This window comes from Colossoma macropomum, unplaced genomic scaffold (genome assembly GCF_904425465.1).
Source record: "Colossoma macropomum unplaced genomic scaffold, Colossoma_macropomum, whole genome shotgun sequence".
Lineage (NCBI taxonomy): Eukaryota > Metazoa > Chordata > Actinopteri > Characiformes > Serrasalmidae > Colossoma > Colossoma macropomum.
In genome coordinates, this window is record NW_023494786.1 from 4,872,906 (window position 1) to 4,893,819 (window position 20,914).

Genomic DNA, 20,914 nt, shown 5'->3' on the forward strand with positions numbered 1-20,914 from the left:
ATTCCACATGCTCTGCTCTGACATGAAGCACAAAGATAGTGGAAGAGTGAGCTAAATGGACAGGAACTCTCAAGAAGGTTTAATCCTTACCTGACCGGATCAGTGCAGTCAAAAATGCTTTAAATCAACTAGTTTCCTGTTGATAAATTCCCATAATTTATTCATTTATTAGAAGGGTGTACTTTTATGCCAGTGTTTTTACAGGTGTGCTATGACTCCTTCATTATCTAAATTTTTTAGGCACAAGGTAAATTATGGTAATATTTCAACTCAGTTCCATCATTCTTTAAGTAGTAACTTTTTAAAAAGTGATTTACTTTTAAAATGTGACATAGAACTTGCTGAAACAAACTGTGAAACAATGTATAATTAAAAGTAAAACTATTTGGAGCACAGTTTTAAAATTTTGCATGATTGCATGAATTACAGCGAGGTTTTTGCTTTTTGATTTTCATTTTATTTATGGGACTCCTACCAAACTCTGGGTGAGTCAGTGTGGAATGACCTAACCTCCAAAAATAAGCCAAGGTGCTGTTTCATTGTAACTGGGGCTATAAATATAAAATGGTTCTCACACTGAATGAGCTGATGTTTTAGGTTTGCAGTTTGTCAAGATGGGAATCGCTTAAAATTTATAAACTTGTCGAGGGCACTGTTTGAAGTAAACTATTATTAGTATAGTCAGAGAATCTTGCCTCCAGTGCAACTTAGCACACAAATTGCCCATTTAACTAAATGAACACTGTAAACTTTATATGACCATCCATGCACATCTTTAGAGTTAAACCATGCCATTTTAGCTCTGTCACAATTTACTCCATCATGCAGCTCTACCAACTATTCTACAAGTAAGATATTAGCGTACTGCACAGGTAAAAAGCTAGCCTTGTGCACGTTAAAGGCCGGTCTTTGCATACAGACAAATGGCTACCACAGAACATAGCCTAGAACCTAGCCTATCACAGGCAAAATGTTGTTCTGACACAGGTAGCACAAGTCACGATTAATTACAAATAAATAACACATCGAATCCCTGTTCTGTACTTTTACACATGATCCTGAGTTATGACTGGATTTGTAATTCTAAGAGATGCACCTAATGACTGTAGCAAAGACCAATGCTCAGCACTACTCAAAAGCAATCCAAACAAAAACAACTGTCATGCTAAAAGACTTCAGGAGAAGGATTTTTTTTTGTTGAAGTGGTATGAGACCATAATAAATTTGCTGCATTTATTTTTAATAAGAGTCACTGATTACCATTTGTCAGTGTAGCTGTTCTTTACGGTTTTCAAAGCAGCTTTTTAGATCTCATTTTTTTCAATTGATGAACATGCGTGAATGAAAAAAACAATTTCTTTATGATGTCAGATTGGCTTTACTACCTCACTACCCAAACATCATTCAGTAATAAATCAATACCTATAAAAATTATACAACATTTTTGGAAGTGAACAGATTGTATTTATAGTAGTCTGCAAGTTCACAAAGCTCAATGAAAGAGTAGGGTCAATTTTAGGCTACCATGATACTACATGTGTTAAAATAATGGCATCACATGGTCTAATAGAATAATTCCTCTTGGACAAATATGTTGACCAGCAACCTACTACACGAGTGTACTGTATTTCTAGAAGGAGATGATGTTCGATTTCTAATGGATTCTTGGGGAGAAATGAGGGATAGTTCAGTGCGCTGAGGCATTCTGACACGAGAACAAATCAACGTACAACAAAAGCATATTTACATCCTCAGCCATCACTGCTTAGTTAAAGCCATCAATCTTTGCAAAATTAAAGGAAGAGGTGGTGACAGTGGACATAGCTGTGGTTGAAGAAAAGCCTCCCAGGCATCAACACAGAATTTAGAGGATATTTTAAAATTGAGAGAGGCAATTTTATGAATGAACTCTTTACTAGTACGTCAAAGCTAGTACTGCTTAATCGTACAAAGCCCAAATGACCATTGTGATGTCAGAGAGAGAAGATGGACTGTGTCTGCAGGAAAAATCAGTAGATTTAATTACACCATTTAGGGACTGTTTGAATGCTCAGTAGAATTCACAAAGCTTAAAGCACGTGTACAGAAAGAACCTGAAAAAAGTTTCTTCCATGCCAGTCTACAAGCCTCATTCCTCGCTGACCTCTACTCAGTATCCGTTAGATTTGCCTTCTGGTCTGCATGCAGAGAAGTGAGAATACTTAAAACCTAGTACACAGCAACCCATCATCCTGCAACAAAACACAAACGTCATAATGTTGGCATTTGGCTTTAGAATGTTCAGAAAAACATAAAAGACCTTCAGCCACAAAGAATATTCTAAAGACTGCAACAAGCTATGGCACACTGGGCCAACAGTGGAGCAAGTCATTGTTCTTTGGAGAACCATAGGTTGATGTGCTCTGGGCTTTAGAAACATAAAATCTATTTACACAAATATAGTTCACAAACCATAATGTTCTGGTCATATTTGACATGTTCACAGTTCATGACTGGTGTCAAGATACTTCTACATTCTTTCACTTCTGGCACCTGATGGATCACCACTTCTCTCAAACAGAGTTTGTTTAAACTGTCTATCAACCTTCCTGCTTTCAGCCCAGTGACCGCTGGGACAGGCTCCAGCACCCCCCTGCGACCCAGAAGTATAATCGGCTTAGATAATTTGTGTGTGTGTGTGTGTGTGTGTGTGTGTGTGTGTGTGCGTGTAAACCTTTTCCTCTTTTGTTGGAAAGAGGGACTGATCGCGTTCAGCACACAGAAATAAATACTTGGACTGTTATACCAGTCCATTTTGTTTTCTAATGTTTTGTTTTCTAATGTTTACAGTCAGCTGATGCTTTTCACTCAAAGTGACAGAATTTCAAACTGCAAGGTTCAGTGCTTTGCCTCAGTGCAGATTAGCTGGAATTCAAACCCAGGACCTTCTGATCTGTGACCAAGTCCTAAAACAGCTTCCATTATTTTAAGCCTGCTACGGCAAAAAAGAAAAAAAGGAGCAAAATCGCCATCATAAACAACATACAGTATCTAGCTTTTCTCATTTTCTGCTCATTCCATCCTTTTCTTACATGCTTTGTTTCCTTCTATAGTATCTTATCCTGCTAAAGTCCCTCTGTCATCTCCTTTTGTCTCTCTCATATATATTTTTTCTTCTCTTTTCACTATCTCTCTCTTTCTCCTCTCTCCTTCCACAGGACCTCCCTCTAAACCTCCTCCTCAATGTTCACTTCCATGGGGGCACTGAGCTTGTCTTGTCAAGTTCACAGTATGCTCTATGAATTTAAGTGTACATAGTCTTGTCTGTGCATTTAGATGTGTGCATCTCGTGTGTGTGTGTGTGTGTGTGTATTTTAAGGTTGTTCTCTAAGGCTGAAAGTATTTTGTGTGTACTTTTCTTTTGATTTTTTCTGTTCAGTTTGAGGTGTTTCGCTACCTCAAAGAACTTTTTTTTTCTAATATTGTATGTTTTTTTCCTAAAGTATCTAAAGTGTTTAGCAAATATCTGCAGCATGTGTTTGCTGTATCCAGGTTTGTTCTGCGTGTCTTTCCCCATGGAGCATTTAAAAGCCCTCAATGTGGCAGTAGGCCTCCAGGCTGGAAAAAAGAATGTAGAGAAGCCACAGGCCCAGGAATAGCAGTGTGGTGAGGAGGCGTGGCACTCGCGGACCTCCAAGCTCGCCTCCAATGGATGGCTGCCTACGGTAGAGCAGGACTGCCATGCAAATGAAGGCGAAGATGGTGAAGAGGGTGACGGAGAAGGCCAGCGAGCCAGGGTCCACCCTAAAGCGCTGTCCCTTTATGGCCCAGTAGATGGCTGCGACTGACCATGCCACCCCGATGCCCAGGAACACATTGACTGCATTGCTGCCGGTGACGTTGCCAACAGATGCATCAGCATATTGGTCCTGTGTGGCAGCCACTTTACTAGCAAACGTGTCTGCGATAGAGAAAAGAGGAGAGGGAGGACAGAGAGAGAGAGAGAGAAAGAAAGAGAGAGAGAGAGAGAGAGAGAGAGAGAGAGAGAGAGAGAGAAAGAAAGAGAGAGAGAGGAGGAGGAGAGAAAAAAAGAGAAAAAAAGAGTGATGAATTTATTCTGTTAATGGTAGAGATTGTTTTTCTTCTTGTGTTACGAACTTGTCCCTTTCTCTCTTTCTTACACACACACACACACACACACACACACACAAACATACAATTATTTACCCAAACCACAAAGGACCCCACTACTCATGTCAATTCAGATATCATTTCTCAAATTTACGTTGAGTTACATCTTGTTTTAGTTTTTCTCCTTGTAAGGCTCTACAGGAACTACATGTAGATGAAGTGTTCATGGCATGTTCTTAAACAGTACAGTAATACTCCATCACAATTACATAATAATTTTGAAACTTTTTTTTTCATTTGTTAAAGTAAAATAATGTATGATGTTTAGTGTATACTTCATGATATGATCATGAATACATTATTGAACCTCTAATAACATACATCAGTACACTCTGATCACTGAAAGATGTGATGTGCATTATTTGACTGTCAGTTTTATGCATACGTTACATGTATTAGCTTGATGAAGTTCATATAGGGTCATCACTGCTGATAACACAAAATATATTTTTAAAGTATTTTTAAAGTAAAATTGAGCCATTAGCTTCCTACCTTTACGATTTCACTAAAACACTGTTACTGCAGAATAACAACAAACAAAATAGCCCCAACTAGTGTCACAGAACTGGAACAACATGAAATTTTACTGTAATGTTACTGTACCGTCCATGAATACTACAGGAATACTTTGTGAATGAGTAGGTGTTGTTATTTGCATAGTCATTGTATCAATCATAAATGCTTAATGAAAAACGCTTTGGACATTAAATGAATGTAAACATCTCTTGAGAAGGCTTGCCATGTTTAGCATTGTAGGTTGTTTAAATAAACATAGCAGTAGCTTGAAAGAAAGTTTATCCAAAATAAACCTAATTTTGGTTCGATTTTGACCTTGATTTCAACCTTGATTTTGCTCTCGGTTGACAAATAAATTTGATAAAGTGGAATTTAAACTTAAGTTTGTGTAGCCGATAATTATGACAGCTACCATTGTTGCTAGGTAACTTAACCTTGTCTTCATTCATTAGCAAAGCTGAATTTTGATTGGTCTCTAGTTTGTTGTGGTCTGATCAGGTCAGAATGGTCTTAGGCTATATTTGGGCTCAGACCTATATTTCAGGTCCAACTGAAGCTCTACATACCTGGTATTGAAGTGCCCAGAGCTACGAACACTACAGCTGTGACAGTGTCCTTGAGCCCAATAGTGCAGCCAAAATGAGAAGCCAGATCTCCGATGATGGCTGTCAGGATCCCAATGACGGAGATAGACACCATGAAGCAGGCCCAGCCATTCCAGTACTCAGTGGGTGGCACACATGCAAACAGAACCTTCCAGAACACCGTCAGGAAGTGCATGACATAGTCATAGCAGGACGGTAGACGCTCCTCTCGCCCCTCCTCTTCATCTTCATCTCCATCACCTAAAGATCATACACAGTTGAGAACTCAGTCACACATGTACAGTACTGTGCAAAAGTCAGAGACCATTCGTTATTTAAATTCCAGTCTAAATGGCCAATAAGTACAAGTTATTCATTTTACAGTATCTGGAAACAAGCGGGAAGCATAGATCTAATAGAAAATCACACATAACTAAATATAAAATCAAACTGTACAGTATTTCATGTGTCCACCCTTTGCCTTTATTATAGCTATAAATCTGCAAGGATATTTTTCTTCAACACTGAAGTTCAGTTTTACAATTACATTGCATTACCTACTTCTCATGATCCAAGTAATTGCAAACACATTCATTAATGCTGAGGTCTGGTCTCTGGGGTGGTCAGTCCATTTTTCTGAGAACACCAGCAGCTTTTTTGCTTGCTTTGCACATTTTCTTTTTTCCGTAACAGCTTCTTGACAGCTACACATCCTTTCAGATCCATAGCGTTGTCTTCTCACAGTGGAAAGATGGAAAGAAACACCTGTGGATTTTTCAGATCTAAAGCAAGAGTGGAGCTTGATTTTCTCCTACACTTTTAAAAAGATGGTTCTTCACAGGTTCTTTAGTAAAGAAAACGGGTCTATATAGAACCATGAACACTCAAATCCATCAATCTGAAAACTTTTCACAAGGGTTCTTTCAGTGTTCATGGTTCTATATAGAATCATTTTCTTTAAAAGCTCTTTAGGAACCATCCTTTTAATTGTGATCTCTCAAAGATTAAAGCTTCAAGTGCTGTTTGAATAGAGTCCTACCTTCTGTGTATCTTTTAATAATTTTTGAACTTTGCTTTTGGAAACTCCTTTTTTCCACTTATATGCTTCCCTTACCCTTCCTTATTCAAAAGGATTTTTATCCTCTTTTATCTTTAGTTTTTATCCTCTTTTTTTAGCTTTTATCCTCCTCAGAAAGATCTTCTGAAAAGCAAACAATTTGCAACTAATGGCCATTTTGATTGGAAAGTAAATAAATGAAGGGTGTTCTCTATCTTTTGCACAGTATATATTTTTTCCACATACATCACTTGTAACAACATCCTTCTTTTGGTCCTGTCAAAGTTTCTTCCTCATGCCATGTCACAAAGATTTTACTTATCAGTGTCACCAATTGCATGCTCATCAGGATCTGTAAAAGCTGCTTTGGATAATATCTATTGTAAAAATACAAATACTGAATTGAATTATATAGGAAAAATTTGGAAAAACAGTTTATTTAATTGAGCCTGCCACCAGAGGGCAGTGTAACATCATTATTCTTTAGCAGTGAGACTCGTCAGCTTACTGTGATATACAAGGCAGTACTTCTCAATAACATCTTACCTGGACAATATTCTAACAACTGAGTTGAAAGCTTAAACAACACACTGGCAGTGTTTGTGAAATACAGTGATGCCACTTTGATACATTTCTCACTATCTCATTCAATGAGGATTGTTTATAAGTGCTGCCTCCTGCTCAAAGCACTTAGTACCTGAAAAGAAAAGTAAGTTTATTATAGTAAGTCAGGTTCTCATTACACATGAACAGGAACACACCTGAACAGGAACACAAAGAAATAGACTGAGAATTATTAAGAGGAAAAGGAGGAGAAGGAAAAAGAGAGTGTGTGAAAGGGATACAGAGTGTGAGAGAGAAAGGGAGGAAAAGGGGGAAATTCTACATATCTATTTCAATCTGTTGTAAAATTATTATATCATATTTGATAGCAGTCCATTGTAATGTATGGAAGTCTATGGAAGTGAAGTGTGGAGTCACAAGTACACTAGAGGTGATGGGCTTCTAACAGAAATCCTTTGTTCAGCATGTTCAGTTATGAATGGCTTAACTATGAAGTAAAGATGTCGGACCCAATCCAGGCATGTTTTAATGGTTATATTAACCCCAACACATTAGATCCCCCGATCCACTTCTGATTTTTGTGCCCGCCCCATTTATGCCACTAAAGCAGAAAATGCTGCGTTTTCACTGCATTTGAGCTTTGAGATTTTTTTTTATTTAAAGTTAAATTTTAAAATGGTTTATCTAGTTACATGTAAAACGTAAGCACACAGCTATTGCACTTCAAGCTTTTTTTGTATGCAAAAAATATGTTCCTAATATATTTTTGACTCATGAGTTGTGAATGGGATAAAAACCAAAGCCATGCACAAACATGGCCAATGCCATGCCATTTCTAGTTTAAAACTTATGCAGCAATGAAATTATAGTGGGTTTCTGACACTATAAAATAGCTATTTCACCCAAAAGTATATCAATTCAAAGTGTATAGCACTATATACACTTAGATCAAATTGGATCATAAGTTATTATTAAACACACTACAAAATATGATGATTTCAACATAGTATTAAAAAGTGGAAAATGAAATTGTGTATAGAGTAAAGTGCACAGGGCTATAAACAACATTCATTACTTATCTTAAAAAAATCTTATCATGAAAAAAAAAAATCTCAAATCTGTTGGTGCCACAATTGTTGGCCCCAAGAAATCCTTACGAGTGAAACCAAATTAAGTATGTTTGCATTGATATTTTATGTTTCAAAGTTCATCTGAGCAATTAGGAACACTAGGAAACTATCATTTCAAAAAGTAGTCCAAAATGTACTGGTTCTGAGTGGTTTTACTTCTAAATTTAGTAGTCAACTGAAGTGGTTTACTGCAGAATTAACCGGCAGCCCAGAATATCTTATTGGACTGTTAGTTAAATGTGCTTGAATTGTGCCCTGTGTGGTCACCTACGAAAACAGAAGTATCGGATCAGACACGGCACTAGCCGATACTCAATATTAAAGGATCTGGATCAGACCAGGGGCAAAAAAATCTGGATCAGGACATCCCTACTTTAAAACCTTCCATTTCTCCACTGTTTATTACAGTATTACAGGCAATTAATCTCAAATTGAACTGAAATTAAAAGAGGGTGTTAGAGAGAAAGGGGGAAAAAACGAGGAGTAGAATGTGTGTGTGTGTGTGTGTGTGTGTGTGTGTGTGTGTGTGTGTGTGTGTGTGTGTGTGTGTGTGTCTGACCTGCACTGACTGTCACTGCTTCCACAAACTGCTCTCTCCAGGAGTGTGTGCCGATCACCAGGGCCAGGTTAGTCTTCTTTATCAGCTTATCCACTGTGCTCTAGCAGTGCCAGGCAAGAGAACTTAGTGACAGACTGCTCCATGATTCTGACAGTTACAACATGCCACACAGACTACAGTTTCTCAGTTGGTTTAGTTGCATGTGAATGAAAAAATATACACATAATCTTTGTTTGATATGTCAGCATCAAGTGGTTTGCACCTGCCTTTTTGGAGTCTGTAGGTTATAAAAGTGTGCTTTAACTAGCAACCTCAGAACTGACCATTGAAAAAGTATTGAAAAAAGCTGCAACAAGCAAAAAGCTCTGAATACTATACAGCAAGGTTCAGGTATAGACAGGTAGCCATGGGCTACAAATCCTAGCAAAGGCATTTGACTGCTCATAGACCATATGAGGAGTGAGTATTCACATGTTGGAAGTATTTAAATCGTGGTAAATTGTTTGTTCACATGGGATGACATAAAAAGACCAGGGGAGAACCCTCAGAGCCTTCTATACCTCCAGAGAAGGCCTAATGAACCAAAAAAATACACGTCTATAATTTTATTTTGTTCATTTTTATTTACTAAAATCACTATCATGATTGTTGTATTTAAACTATTCAACCTTTGAATGTGCATACTTCAGCATACATACCGCATGATATATATTTCTGTAGTGCTGTCTTCTTGATAATTTTGTTCAATAACCAAGGAAAAAGATACACTAATGCTAGCTTGGTTGTATTTATTAGCCCATAGCTCACTCAGGACTGTTTGATCATCGCAGGGATTCCCAATGGTTGTATGATGTATTTGTGTATTGCATACTGGGTACTGCGGATCGATGAGATTGATGACAGAAGATTGATGAATGAAAATGTAAAAAGGTATGAAATCAGGAATTCTTTCAAACCGATGAAGCTAAGGGATATAATGCTGCACTACAGAATACTGCACAGCACAATAAATAACATTTTAAACAGCAGTTTTAGGCCAAAACACCCCTTTAAATTATTGGCTCTGAGTTAGTGAGTTTGCCACTATTGGACACATTGTTTGTACCTTAAACTCATATGACTCCTCGATGACGACCTCCAGTCTGCTGTGCTCTCCCAGAATAGGCTTCCCCATCTCAGCGATCCTCCTCGCCTCCTCTTCCTCAGCACTCAGCTGCCCCTCTGGATCCTCTGAAGAAAGAGAGTGAGAGAAACAGGTGGAAAGACAAAATGGGAAAGCGAGGAGGGAAAACATAAAAATAGAATGCAAAAAAGATAAAGTCACTGTCAGGACAAAACCTTGTATTTGTTTGCTGTGTTTATTTATTTTATTCAATTTACTTAACAAAGCTTAACATGCCAGCTGCTCTTTATATTGGGGAACATAACTATAATTGGGGAAAATTTAATGATGAATGGACCAAAGGAAATAGTCCAAACTCACTTGGAATAAAATCTTTTTATACTTTCAAAAAGGTTTTGTTGCAACATCGACAATACATTTTTGTATTCTAGCATATGTTTCAGAACACTCAATAGTTTTACTTATTTTGATGACTGCAGTTGTACTGAGCAAAACATAACCCACTCTGCTGGAAATCACTGATGACAATAAGGCAAATGAGCACTGTGAAAAATATGCCCTTTAGGGCTGAACTGTGAAGAAAAGAAGTGAGTTTGCAGCCTTACCTTGGTTCAGCAGTAGAGCTATGGGGGTGAGAAAGAGAGACAGTTTTGTTATTATAAGCATTATCAATCAGCTGATAGGCAGCAACAGGAGAGTTCATTAAGGCTGCTTTCCAGGAACGGACACCTTAATACAATTATAAGGAAGGGCGGGGAGATAATTTTGGGGGGTATATGGGATGGCTCTTGAAAAAATTACATGGCTTATATATTGTTATATTTAACATATTATATTTGAGAATGGCTTTCCCTGGTTGCATGAGTAATAATGAGCCAAGTTCCAAAAATGTGATGCTAACCTAACAACTTTATTACTTTAACATTGCATGATTATTGTCTAAGCTACAAAGCATCCTTACATTAAGCAGTGGCTTGCCAGTCTGCCATCTGAGGTGAATTTAGTTCCCTCATATAGTGATTGCATTTCTGCCTATTAGCGTTATTTATTTTCTAGACATAGCGCTTTGTACAGAACTAAGAAGTTGCTAGATATTTGCAAATATTCCCATTTAACTAAAAACTCACTTAAAACTAATTAAAAATTGTAGGTGCATATGCAATTAGTGCCACTGTAATATCCTGTAGTATCAATCAGGTAATAGTTTTGTGCTGTAATACCAAAATATAAAGCATTAAATATAATTAGAATATCATGTATTTTTACACACTGCTGTACATAGACTATAAATTCACAGTGATGGTCCCCAATCATATTAGGGCTTAGATTAAAATACTTAATCACAATTACCCTCATTAGTTTAGCAGGTATTCACAAGTAATTTGTCTTGTTTACTATAATTTGACCAGAAAAAAAGATTCTTTCGTTTCTATTTTTCTCACCTAGTGAAACAACAGTGGCCGCATGTTCCAACTGCTCTATTCACTTTATTTGCACATTGTTGATTAATCTAGAGTTCTCCCACAAGATCTGTCCAGCATAGTCTGCCAAAGGCATCCTCAGGTGCTAGTGTTACTGATACTGATGAAATTACTGGCATCAGGGGTGAGTTCTGTTTAATTTGTTACTTCAGACTCAATGCACCTTAGTGATAAACAAATCCACAGCATTGCAGTATCTAGAAAAAAATAATTATGTGATCCAGCATAGAAGCTGCAATTTAAAGACTGTATTTAAATGAGTAGACTACAGTTATAGCAACAGTATACAGCTGGGTTTCAGAATGGAACTACAGATCGTTCGAAGGTCAAACTAGGAAAATGCAAGAGAGAGAACAAGAGGACAATCTATTTTATAAAAGTCAAGTAATAAAATTTAATCAATTAATTGTCACAGCCCTAAATAAAGTAGTCATGCCAATAAAGCCTGAACTGAACTTAAGAGAAAGATACAGAAAGTACAACAGAGAGGGAAAGGTGCTTAGCACTAATATGTGTCTACTGGATTAACAAAGTCAAATAAATACACACATACAAAAGGTACTCAACTGCTCACTTCATATACATTTTATCTTTGCATGACTTGACAGGAGTTTCAACCAGCTGCTGAAAGTTTGCTCTGAGAAGCACTTCAACAGTGCTGAGATGAGAAATAGCATTGCTCTCTTTCTCTATCTCACTAACATAGACACACACACACACACACACACACACACACACACACACACACACACATACCAGAGATTCCTCTCTTCAGCCAGCGAGGTTCCTCAAGGACAATGAAGAAATTCTCATGCTTCTCATACTCTTCATCGTCGATGATCCTAACTTGAAGGGTTTGACTGAACACAGAGGCAAAAACAGACACACACACAGATTTATGTTTTCAAGTGTTAACTTTGAACCTTCACCTTGATCAATTGCACTAGAGGGGCAGAAAACGTCTAAGAGCAAGGAAAAAACAGCTGCATAATTAGATAAATACATATTCACATTCATTTATAAACACAAACACACACACCATAAAACACACACATAAATACTTAATATTGCGTCAAGGTTAATGAAACTGATCAATCAGCCAAACCGAGTTACTCAAATGCAACCAAACAATTTCTTCCTCTACACACACACACACACACACACACACAATCACATAAATTACTTCAGAAAGGTACTGCCTGTTTTAATATTTAATCATATGCACTAAATAATTTACAAAAATAACGTGAGGACCCCACCCCATGCACAGACACATACACTAATGCATCATATGACAAAAGCATCATCTCTTAGGACCCAAACAGCTCAAAAGGCTGCACAAAACTACACATAACAATACTGCGCAAATTTTGGCACATGTGAACCTTCACACACATGGTGTGTGTGTGTGTGAAGGTTCATTTATCTGGGTAAGACGTGTATTTTTGCCAGTATTTTTTCATTGTTTTCAAAAAAGTAGGTTTAGGAACTAGTAAGAAACAAAGGTTTGGGTCAGAACTTCTCCTCACTGCCCCTAGTCATTGCATAGATTTGTTCAATTCCACCACCAGCACATCTGATTTAACATATTTAACAGAAATGTAACATTTTTTAAATTTTTTAAAATTTAACAAAAGGATTGGTGAGCCAAACAGAGTACCGAGGATGATAACTACTAATAATCCCAGACTGCCACGAGAAGAGGTTTGGAAATGGAAGTGAGCACAATGGCATACATAAAATTACTATTTATTCTATTAATGTTATTTGTATTTATTTTAGTAATATTACTTATAAACACTTACTGCACAAATAAATAGCTTTTTAAAAAATAATTTTATCTGGTGCATCAGACCTTTGCCCAGTAATGTATATAAACATTGTGTAACATTTACTTGTACTGTTATACTTATCTAATTTCTTTATTCATATTTTGTTAGTCCATGTATTGAGCTTAGCTGATCTAGTTCAATATATTAAAGTGAATATGCTTATGCTTAAACATTCTCAACTTTGCTTTGTAAATCTGTTCAGATATACACTGGACATAAGCAGTCATGAAAGCATGTGATTATTTTAAGAACTATGCCTATCAATGTATTTTTTGAAAAACTCCTCATACACTATATTGCCGAAAGTATTCGCTCGTCTGCCTTCACACGCATATGAACTTGAGTGACATTCCATTCTTAATCCATAGGGTTTAATATGATGTAGGCCCATCCTTTGCAGCTATAACAACTTCAACTCTTCTGGGAAGGCTTTCCACAAGGTTTAGGAGTGTGTTTATGGGAATTTTTGACCATTCTTCCAGAAGCACATCTGTGAGGTCAGACACTGATGTTGGACGAAAAGGCCTGGCTCGCAGTCTCCGGTCTAATTCATCCCAAAGGTGTTCTGTTAGGTTGAGGTCAGGACTCTGTGCAGGCCAGTCAAGTTCTTCCACCAAACTCGCTCATCCATGTCTTTATGGACCTTGCTTTGTTCACTGGTGCGTCATGTTGGAACAGCAAGGGGCCATCCCCAAACTGTTCCCACAAAGTTGGGAGCATGAAATTGTCCAAAATCTCTTGGTATGCTGAAGCATTAAGAGTTCCTTTTACTGGAACAAAGAGGGCCGAAACCAACTCCTGAAAAACAACCCCACACCACAATCCCCCCTCCACCAAACTTTACACTTGGCACAATGCAGTCAGACAAGTACCGTTCTCCTGGCAACCGCCAAACCCAGACTTGTCCATCGGATTGCCAGAGGGAGAAGCATGATTCATCATTCCAAAGAACACGTCTCCACTGCATTCGACGCATTGCATTGCTCTTGGTCATGTAAGGCTTGGGTGCAGCTACTCGGCCATGGAAACCCATTCCATGAAGCTCTCCACGCACTGTTCTTGAGCTAATCTGAAGGCCACATGAAGATTAGTTCATTTAGTTAAGGTCTGTAGCGATTGACTCTGCAGAAAGTTGGTGACCTCTGCGCGCTATGCGCCTCAGCATCCGCTGACACTTCTCTGTCAATTTACGTGGCCTACCACTTCATGGCTGAGTTGTTGTTATTCCTGTTCGCTTCCACTTAGTTATAATACCACTGACAGTTGACTGTGGAATATTTAGTAGCGAGGAAATTTCATGACTGGACTTGTTGCACAGGCGGCATCCTATCACGGTACCATGCTGGAATTCACTGAGCTCCTGAGAGTGACCCATTCTTTCACAAATGTTTGTAGAAGCAGTTTGCATGCCTAGGCGCTTGGTTTTATACACCTGTGGCCATGGAAGTGATTGGAACACCTGAATTCAATGATTTGGATGGGTGAGTGAATACTTTTGGCAATATAGTGTATATGCACATGCACACGCACAAAGAAATAAACATTAACACCATGGAAAACAAACTAAGACAATTTCATGAGTGACAAACATACTGCTCTAATTCATCAAAAACTCTGGAGCTTACCCAGTTCATCCATCTATAGTAAATATATTCTGCAAATTTTATAGCAAACTATAGTAGGGCTGCAACTAATCACATTTTTTTCAGAATAGATTAGGGGCCTATTATGACTTCAATTAATTGATTAGGAACTGAAATCCTGCAGATTTTAGATAGTAGTTTGGCAATAATATTTCATTCAAAAAAATAAAAGAAATACAATGCTTATTCTTCCTTTATAAAAACATTAAAACACCTATCCTATCTTCTTATTTATGTTTCTAAAAAGGTTTTATCAAGGGCACAGGAACAGAAAAAAATTATTATATATGATCTATATTTCTATAAAGGTGCAGAAAAATGAAGGAACAACAGAAACAAATTTTACATAGCAGTCCTAGATAAGCTGCTTTATTTCTCTGTTAATGATAAATCAAAAATAAATAAGATGGAATAGATTCTGTGTGATAACATTATGTTTCCTTCTTTGCGGTTTTGCCTCCTGCAGGACACAGTTTTATGTATCGGACATGAAATTTTAAAATTGTCAATGAAACTGAATTGTTTTAACAGTTTCTTTTTTTTTTGGTTCATGCAAAACCTTGTACTGTAGCATATTTAATCTTTGACTGCAATCTGTATTTCCCTCTTTCTATCACACAATGTAAATGAAAAGAGCAAATGTCATTCAGCCAACTAATTGATTACATGTTTTGTTGACAACTATTTTAGCGATATAATCGATAATGTTGATTAGTTGTTGCAGCCATAATCTACAGTAAGCACATTTATATACATTCTTAATAGATTTAAATGGCAGCAACAGTGTTAAGTGTAAGTTGAGCCAGCTTTTCTTCAGCCAGGGGTCAGATTTTCTGCACGTAAATCGAGTGGTTACATGCTTCACATACAACAGGATTCAACAGGGGCTTTGCCTGGGCTTTGTTTTAGCCCAGGTCACTGTAAAATTGTTCTGGGATACCATCCTCAACAAAATGTGTAGTTGCTACTTTTTATTTAAGAAACTACACAGTAACAAAATGTGCAGTGATTCAGCAATGTTTTTAGGGCATTATAAACAAAATCATAAAAAATTATTTTACCTAAAATAATGAGTTAACTGAAAGTAACATACACTCCTCTGTTAACTTACTACTATATGTTCAGTGAACATGACATTTTAAAATTGGCAGTTTACTTATATATACGGATTAAAGTGATAATTGTTTTACAGTGGAGAAGCTCTCTTTTCTGAGAGATTTCAGGCACTAATGCATTTTCTCCCATTCACTCTGTCTAGCGCATACACTCTCTATTGCTCTGTCTCTCTCGTGTTTGCGCAGTCTCTCTATCTTTCGATCTCTCCCTCCTTGTTTTCTATCACGCCAAGCTCTATCTCCCTCTCTCTCTCCGTTTTCTACTGTGCCTGTCTCTCTTTGCTAGCTTTCGCTCTCTCTGTCTCTCTCAATCTAGCTCTTACTCTATCTATCTATCTATCTACAACCCCATTTCCAAAAACATTGGGATGCTGTGCAAAATGTAAATAAAAAAATGCAATGATGTGTAAATAATTTAAGCCCTATATTTCATTGAAAATAATACAAAGACAACATATAAAATTTTGAAACTGAGAAATTTTATTGTGTTTTGAAAAATATATGCCCATTTTGAATTTGATGCCAATAACACGTTTCAAAAAAGTTGGGACAGGGCAACAAAAGGCTGGTAAAGTTGTGTAATAAAACAAACAAACAAATAAATAAATAAATAAATAATAATAATAATAAAAAAAAAAACACACCACCTGGTGGTTAATTGGCAACAGGTCAGTAACAGGATTTAGTACAAAAAGAGCATCCCAGAGAGGCTGAATCTTTCAGAAGTTAAGATGGGGATGGGGTTCACCACTCTGTGAAAGACTGCACGGACAAATAGTGCAACAATTCAAGAATAACATTTCTCAGCGTAAAATAGCAAAGAACTTGTGGATTCCATCATCCATGGTACATAATGTCATTAAAAGATTCAGAGAATCTGGAGAAATCTCTGTATGCAAGGGACAAGGCCAAAAAACTGTATTTGCTGGCAATGACTTTTGGGCCCTCAGACGGCACTGCATTAAAAACAGACATGATTCTCTAGTGGAAATCACTGCATGGGCTCAGGAACACTTCTGAAAACCACTGTTTATGAAAACACTTCATCGCTGCATCCACAAATGCTAATTAAAACTCTAAAATGCAAAGAAGAAACCATATATAAACAGAATCCTGTCCTGTGGTCCAACAAATTAAAAATTGAAATTGTTTTTGGAAATCATGGGCACTGCGTCCTCTGGGCTAAAGACCACTCAGCTTATCAGTGCACAGTGCAAAAGCCGATATGTATGATGGTATGGGGGGAGGAGGCATTAGTGCACATGGCATGGGTGATGTGCACATCTACAAAGGCACCAATGCTGAACAATAGATACATGTTTTGGCAACATCTGCTTCATTCAGAGAAGGCCCTGCTTATTACCAAAGCCGACCACACAGTGCCCACTGAATTCAATATGGAGATGTGATGTAGCACTCCCCCTGTGGCAACGCTTGAAAAGGGCCTATGAGCACAGGGGTACTCATAATTTGACACTGTGAACTAAGAGCAATGCACAAAACTACATGTAGCAAAAGGAGCTTCTGTTTAACTAGTAAGTCTTCTTACAAGATAAAAAACAATAAATAGCTCTCCTGAACAAGTCTACACTATACCTTCTATGTAACTGGACTTAATTGCCCAGTTGCCCACGCCCCAGTCACCGCCACTTGCCCAGCTACCGCCACCTGCCTTGGACTAGCTGCCCACCCTACACTGAAGTTTTCATGGACTCCTAACTATTACTACTACTACTACTACTATTAATATTAGTAGTATAATAATTTTGTAGGTAGTTTGACCAGAGGAGGATGGGTCCCCCCTTGTGAGCCTCGTTCTTAATGGATTTCTGTGAAGCTGCTTTGTGACAACATCAGTTGTAAAAAGCGCTATACAAATAAATTTGACTTGACTTGACTAATTTTGCCCTCACTGGAATAGACTGACAGCTCGGCTGATCCCTAACAGACAATGCCAGATGATCTGAACTCACATTTCTACAGATTCAGATAATATTTAACTGAGGCTTATTACATACAGAATACTTGGCAAGGGTTTATGACAACTTTGTTGTAGAAACCATAACAAACCCTTGTTCAGTCAGGACTGTAGCGGCTCTTCCTTTCACTTTCCTTAGCCGCTTATGGAGCAGGTTACTTGTAACAAGCCAGACGCGAAAAACTTCCCAGAAACATAAATCTTCAAGCAAAAAAACCTTTTACTAATCCAGTATTGATGTTTACAAGTCATAGTTGGCTCGTTAGGATTTTGGTCAGAAAACTATGTTACTCCTAACCTGACCGTCTTAAATCTGTTAACTCAACACTCACATTCATGGATGCTGTATGGAATGTTCCATTACTATATTACATAGAGGGGGTTCTTTAACTGCAACAACAATACAAGTAAATATCATGTCAAGCAATTATATTAAGGTTTAACACAATATCAGAATAAAAAAAAAGCAAAATGTTTACTGAACACTATAAGATTCTTAAATGGCTCCTACATTTCCGGCCCCTATTTGTCTATGCAGTGGGCAGAACAATTACCAAACTTATTCAACAAAGGAGCCATTATACACACATTTGACAATATTTATAGTCTTAAGAAGCTAAATAAGACTAAAAGTCATTTCAAGAGTTCAGCGAGTCTCTTTACATTGCCTCTTGTATCAGACACAGTTTACTCACGGGTCTGTTCAATGTGCTGGTTTTGGTCTGCACAATGACTCGTCTAACCATACCTCTGGAGTCTGGTAGTGTTTTAAGTATTCGTCCCATTATCCAGGAATAACGAGGGGCAGCATAATCTACTATCAACACAATATCTCCCTTCTTGAAGGTTCCTTTTTGGTCTGGACCACTTCTGCCACACTTGGAGTAATGGTAAGTATTCTCTTACCCATTCTCTCACGTGCATACTGATCATCTTTAGAGAAGACTCCAGGTGGGATGTTCGGTTCCGTCTTCAACATGTGGTTGGGCGTTAACACGTCCATTGCAGAAGCGCTTTCCTCCGCTCCTACCATGCTTACCACTGCACAGCGCTTGATCTCTGGATCATTTTCTATGGATGAGCCTCCAAGGTCAGGTTGCTCTGGCCATTCGTTTCTGGATCTCACTAAGAAACTTGGTCCTTGTATCCAAGTCTTGCTCTGAATGAAGTCCCTCATTTTCATTCCTCTAGATGCCTGATCAGCTGGATTAACTGCAGACTGTACATACTGCCACTGTGATGGCTGTGAATGTTCCCTTATCACTGCAACTCTATTAGCGACGAATGTCTTGAAGCGACTGCTTTCATTTGTGATGTATCGTAGAACTGCGGTGCTATCTGTCCAAAATGGGATTCTTGGAGTTGGAATTGAAGTTCATGTGGCAGCATCTGATCCATTTTAACAGCAACCACTGCTTCTTGTCCTTGTCGTCAGTCAGGAGCAGGTACATAGCAGTGCCATAGCCATTTTCTGATGCATCAGCAAAGTGATGTAACTCTGCAGACTGCAGGGGTCCAAATCCATTTGGCTGAACACATCTTACAGCAAAACCTTCTCGCAGTTGTAGGTCTGCCAACCATTCTTGCCATTTCTGTGCACGCTGACCCTTAACCTCTTCATCGACAAGATTCCTCTCCTTGAGATAGGCCTGTCTTGTAGTTTCATCTGGAATTTGAAGCTGTCTGAGTTAGTGCACCACTGAATACCCAGGGCGCGCTCCATTGGAAGTACGCTGTGGCTTAGGTCCCAGTCCTTTACTTCGGTGGCCGGGCCTTCTTCAGAAATGGTAAGTAAAACGGCCTTACTGGAGCTAACCCATTTAGTCAGGTGGAATCCTCCACTTGCACACTGAGCTTGGAGCTCTCTTACCAGAGCAACTGCCTGAGCGTCAGATCCAACTGACTTTAAACAGTCATCCACGTAAAAATTGCAGAGCACTGTGTCAACCGCTTCTTGGCTAGCTGTTACTCTTCCATCTTTTGCTGTTTTGTGTAAGGCATAGGAGGCATAACTGGGTGAAGACGTAGCACCGAAAAGGTGAACCGTCATTCTGAACTCTTCAACCTCTTTACTAAGGTCACCCTCTGGCCACCACAGAAAACACAGAAGATCAGTGTCTTCTTCTGGGACCCTGACCTGATAGAACATGGACTTGATGTCCGCCATTAATGCCACCGGTTCCTGTCTGAACCGTGTCAAGACACCAACAAGCGTTTTGGTGAGGTCTGGACCTTGGAGCAGCTGTCATTCAGAGACACTCCTTTGTATGAAGTTGTGCAATCAACCACCACACGTATCTTCTTTTTCTTGGGGTGGTACACCCCGTGGTCAGGGATGTACCACACCCTGCCGTCACAGCGACTTAGCTGTTCCCTAGGGACCTGGACTGCATAGCCACTCCCAATTATCTCTTTCACAAAGGTCTTATAATCTTCATGGAAGTCTGCATTCCTTCTGAGCTTGCCTTTGAGGTTGATGGCACGTTGTTCAGCAATAAAGCGATTGTTTGGCATGATTAGGGACTCATCTTTTAATGGCAGACCTATGCAGTAGTGGCCATCAACTAGCCTTGCAGAGCTAGTGACTAGACGCATAAACTTGTAGTCTTCCAGTGACATTTCTTCTTTCTCCTCATAGCTGCACTCTGAGAAGTCTGCATCATATTGCTGGTGTAACAGCTCTTCTATTTCCAGGACCAAGAGGCGATTGACTGTATGGCTCTGCAGCAGGTCACTGTCAATCCCCAGACCACATCGTCCTCTCAATGGCCCACCAACCACCTAACCAAGGGCTGTTTTTACTGCATAAGGACCTTCTCCTTCACTGTGTACAACCTGCCATGGTTCCATTGCTTTTGGAATGTTGGTGCCTATGAGTAGACCCACCTCAGCCTGTACACTGGGTAGACGTACCTGTTTCAGGTAAGGCCACCTTGCGATGTCTTCCTGTCGGGGGATATTCTCTTTCTTCACTGGGATATAGCTGCTGGTGAAGACCTTAGGCAGTTCAATACAAGTACACTCTTCTACACCACACACCTCCAGGTCTGAGAGAATGAAAGTCTTCATCACCTTACCATCATTGGCCTTGTTGCAACTCATTGTTCTAAGAAGAATTTGTGTTTTTCGCCCTCTAAGTTTCAGTTGTCTTTGGAGGTCCTC

The 20,914-nt window shown here is 38.6% G+C and overlaps 1 protein-coding gene across 2 annotated transcripts in view; it reads right to left on the reverse strand.

The window, feature by feature from the left end:
• Positions 1–2,982: 2,982 nt before the first annotated feature.
• Positions 2,983–20,914, reverse strand: part of slc8a2b (solute carrier family 8 member 2b) — a 124,571-nt gene continuing 106,639 nt past the window's right edge. For both annotated transcript variants that reach the window (XM_036558405.1, XM_036558414.1), the window contains 6 exons: positions 11,941–12,044; positions 10,309–10,326; positions 9,686–9,810; positions 8,581–8,680; positions 5,253–5,531; positions 2,983–3,940 (listed from right to left, as the gene is read on the reverse strand). In XM_036558405.1, the coding sequence (XP_036414298.1) occupies positions 3,564–3,940; positions 5,253–5,531; positions 8,581–8,680; positions 9,686–9,810; positions 10,309–10,326; positions 11,941–12,044 (1,003 nt within the window). In that variant the 3' untranslated portion in view covers positions 2,983–3,563. The remainder of the gene's footprint in view (positions 3,941–5,252; positions 5,532–8,580; positions 8,681–9,685; positions 9,811–10,308; positions 10,327–11,940; positions 12,045–20,914) is intronic.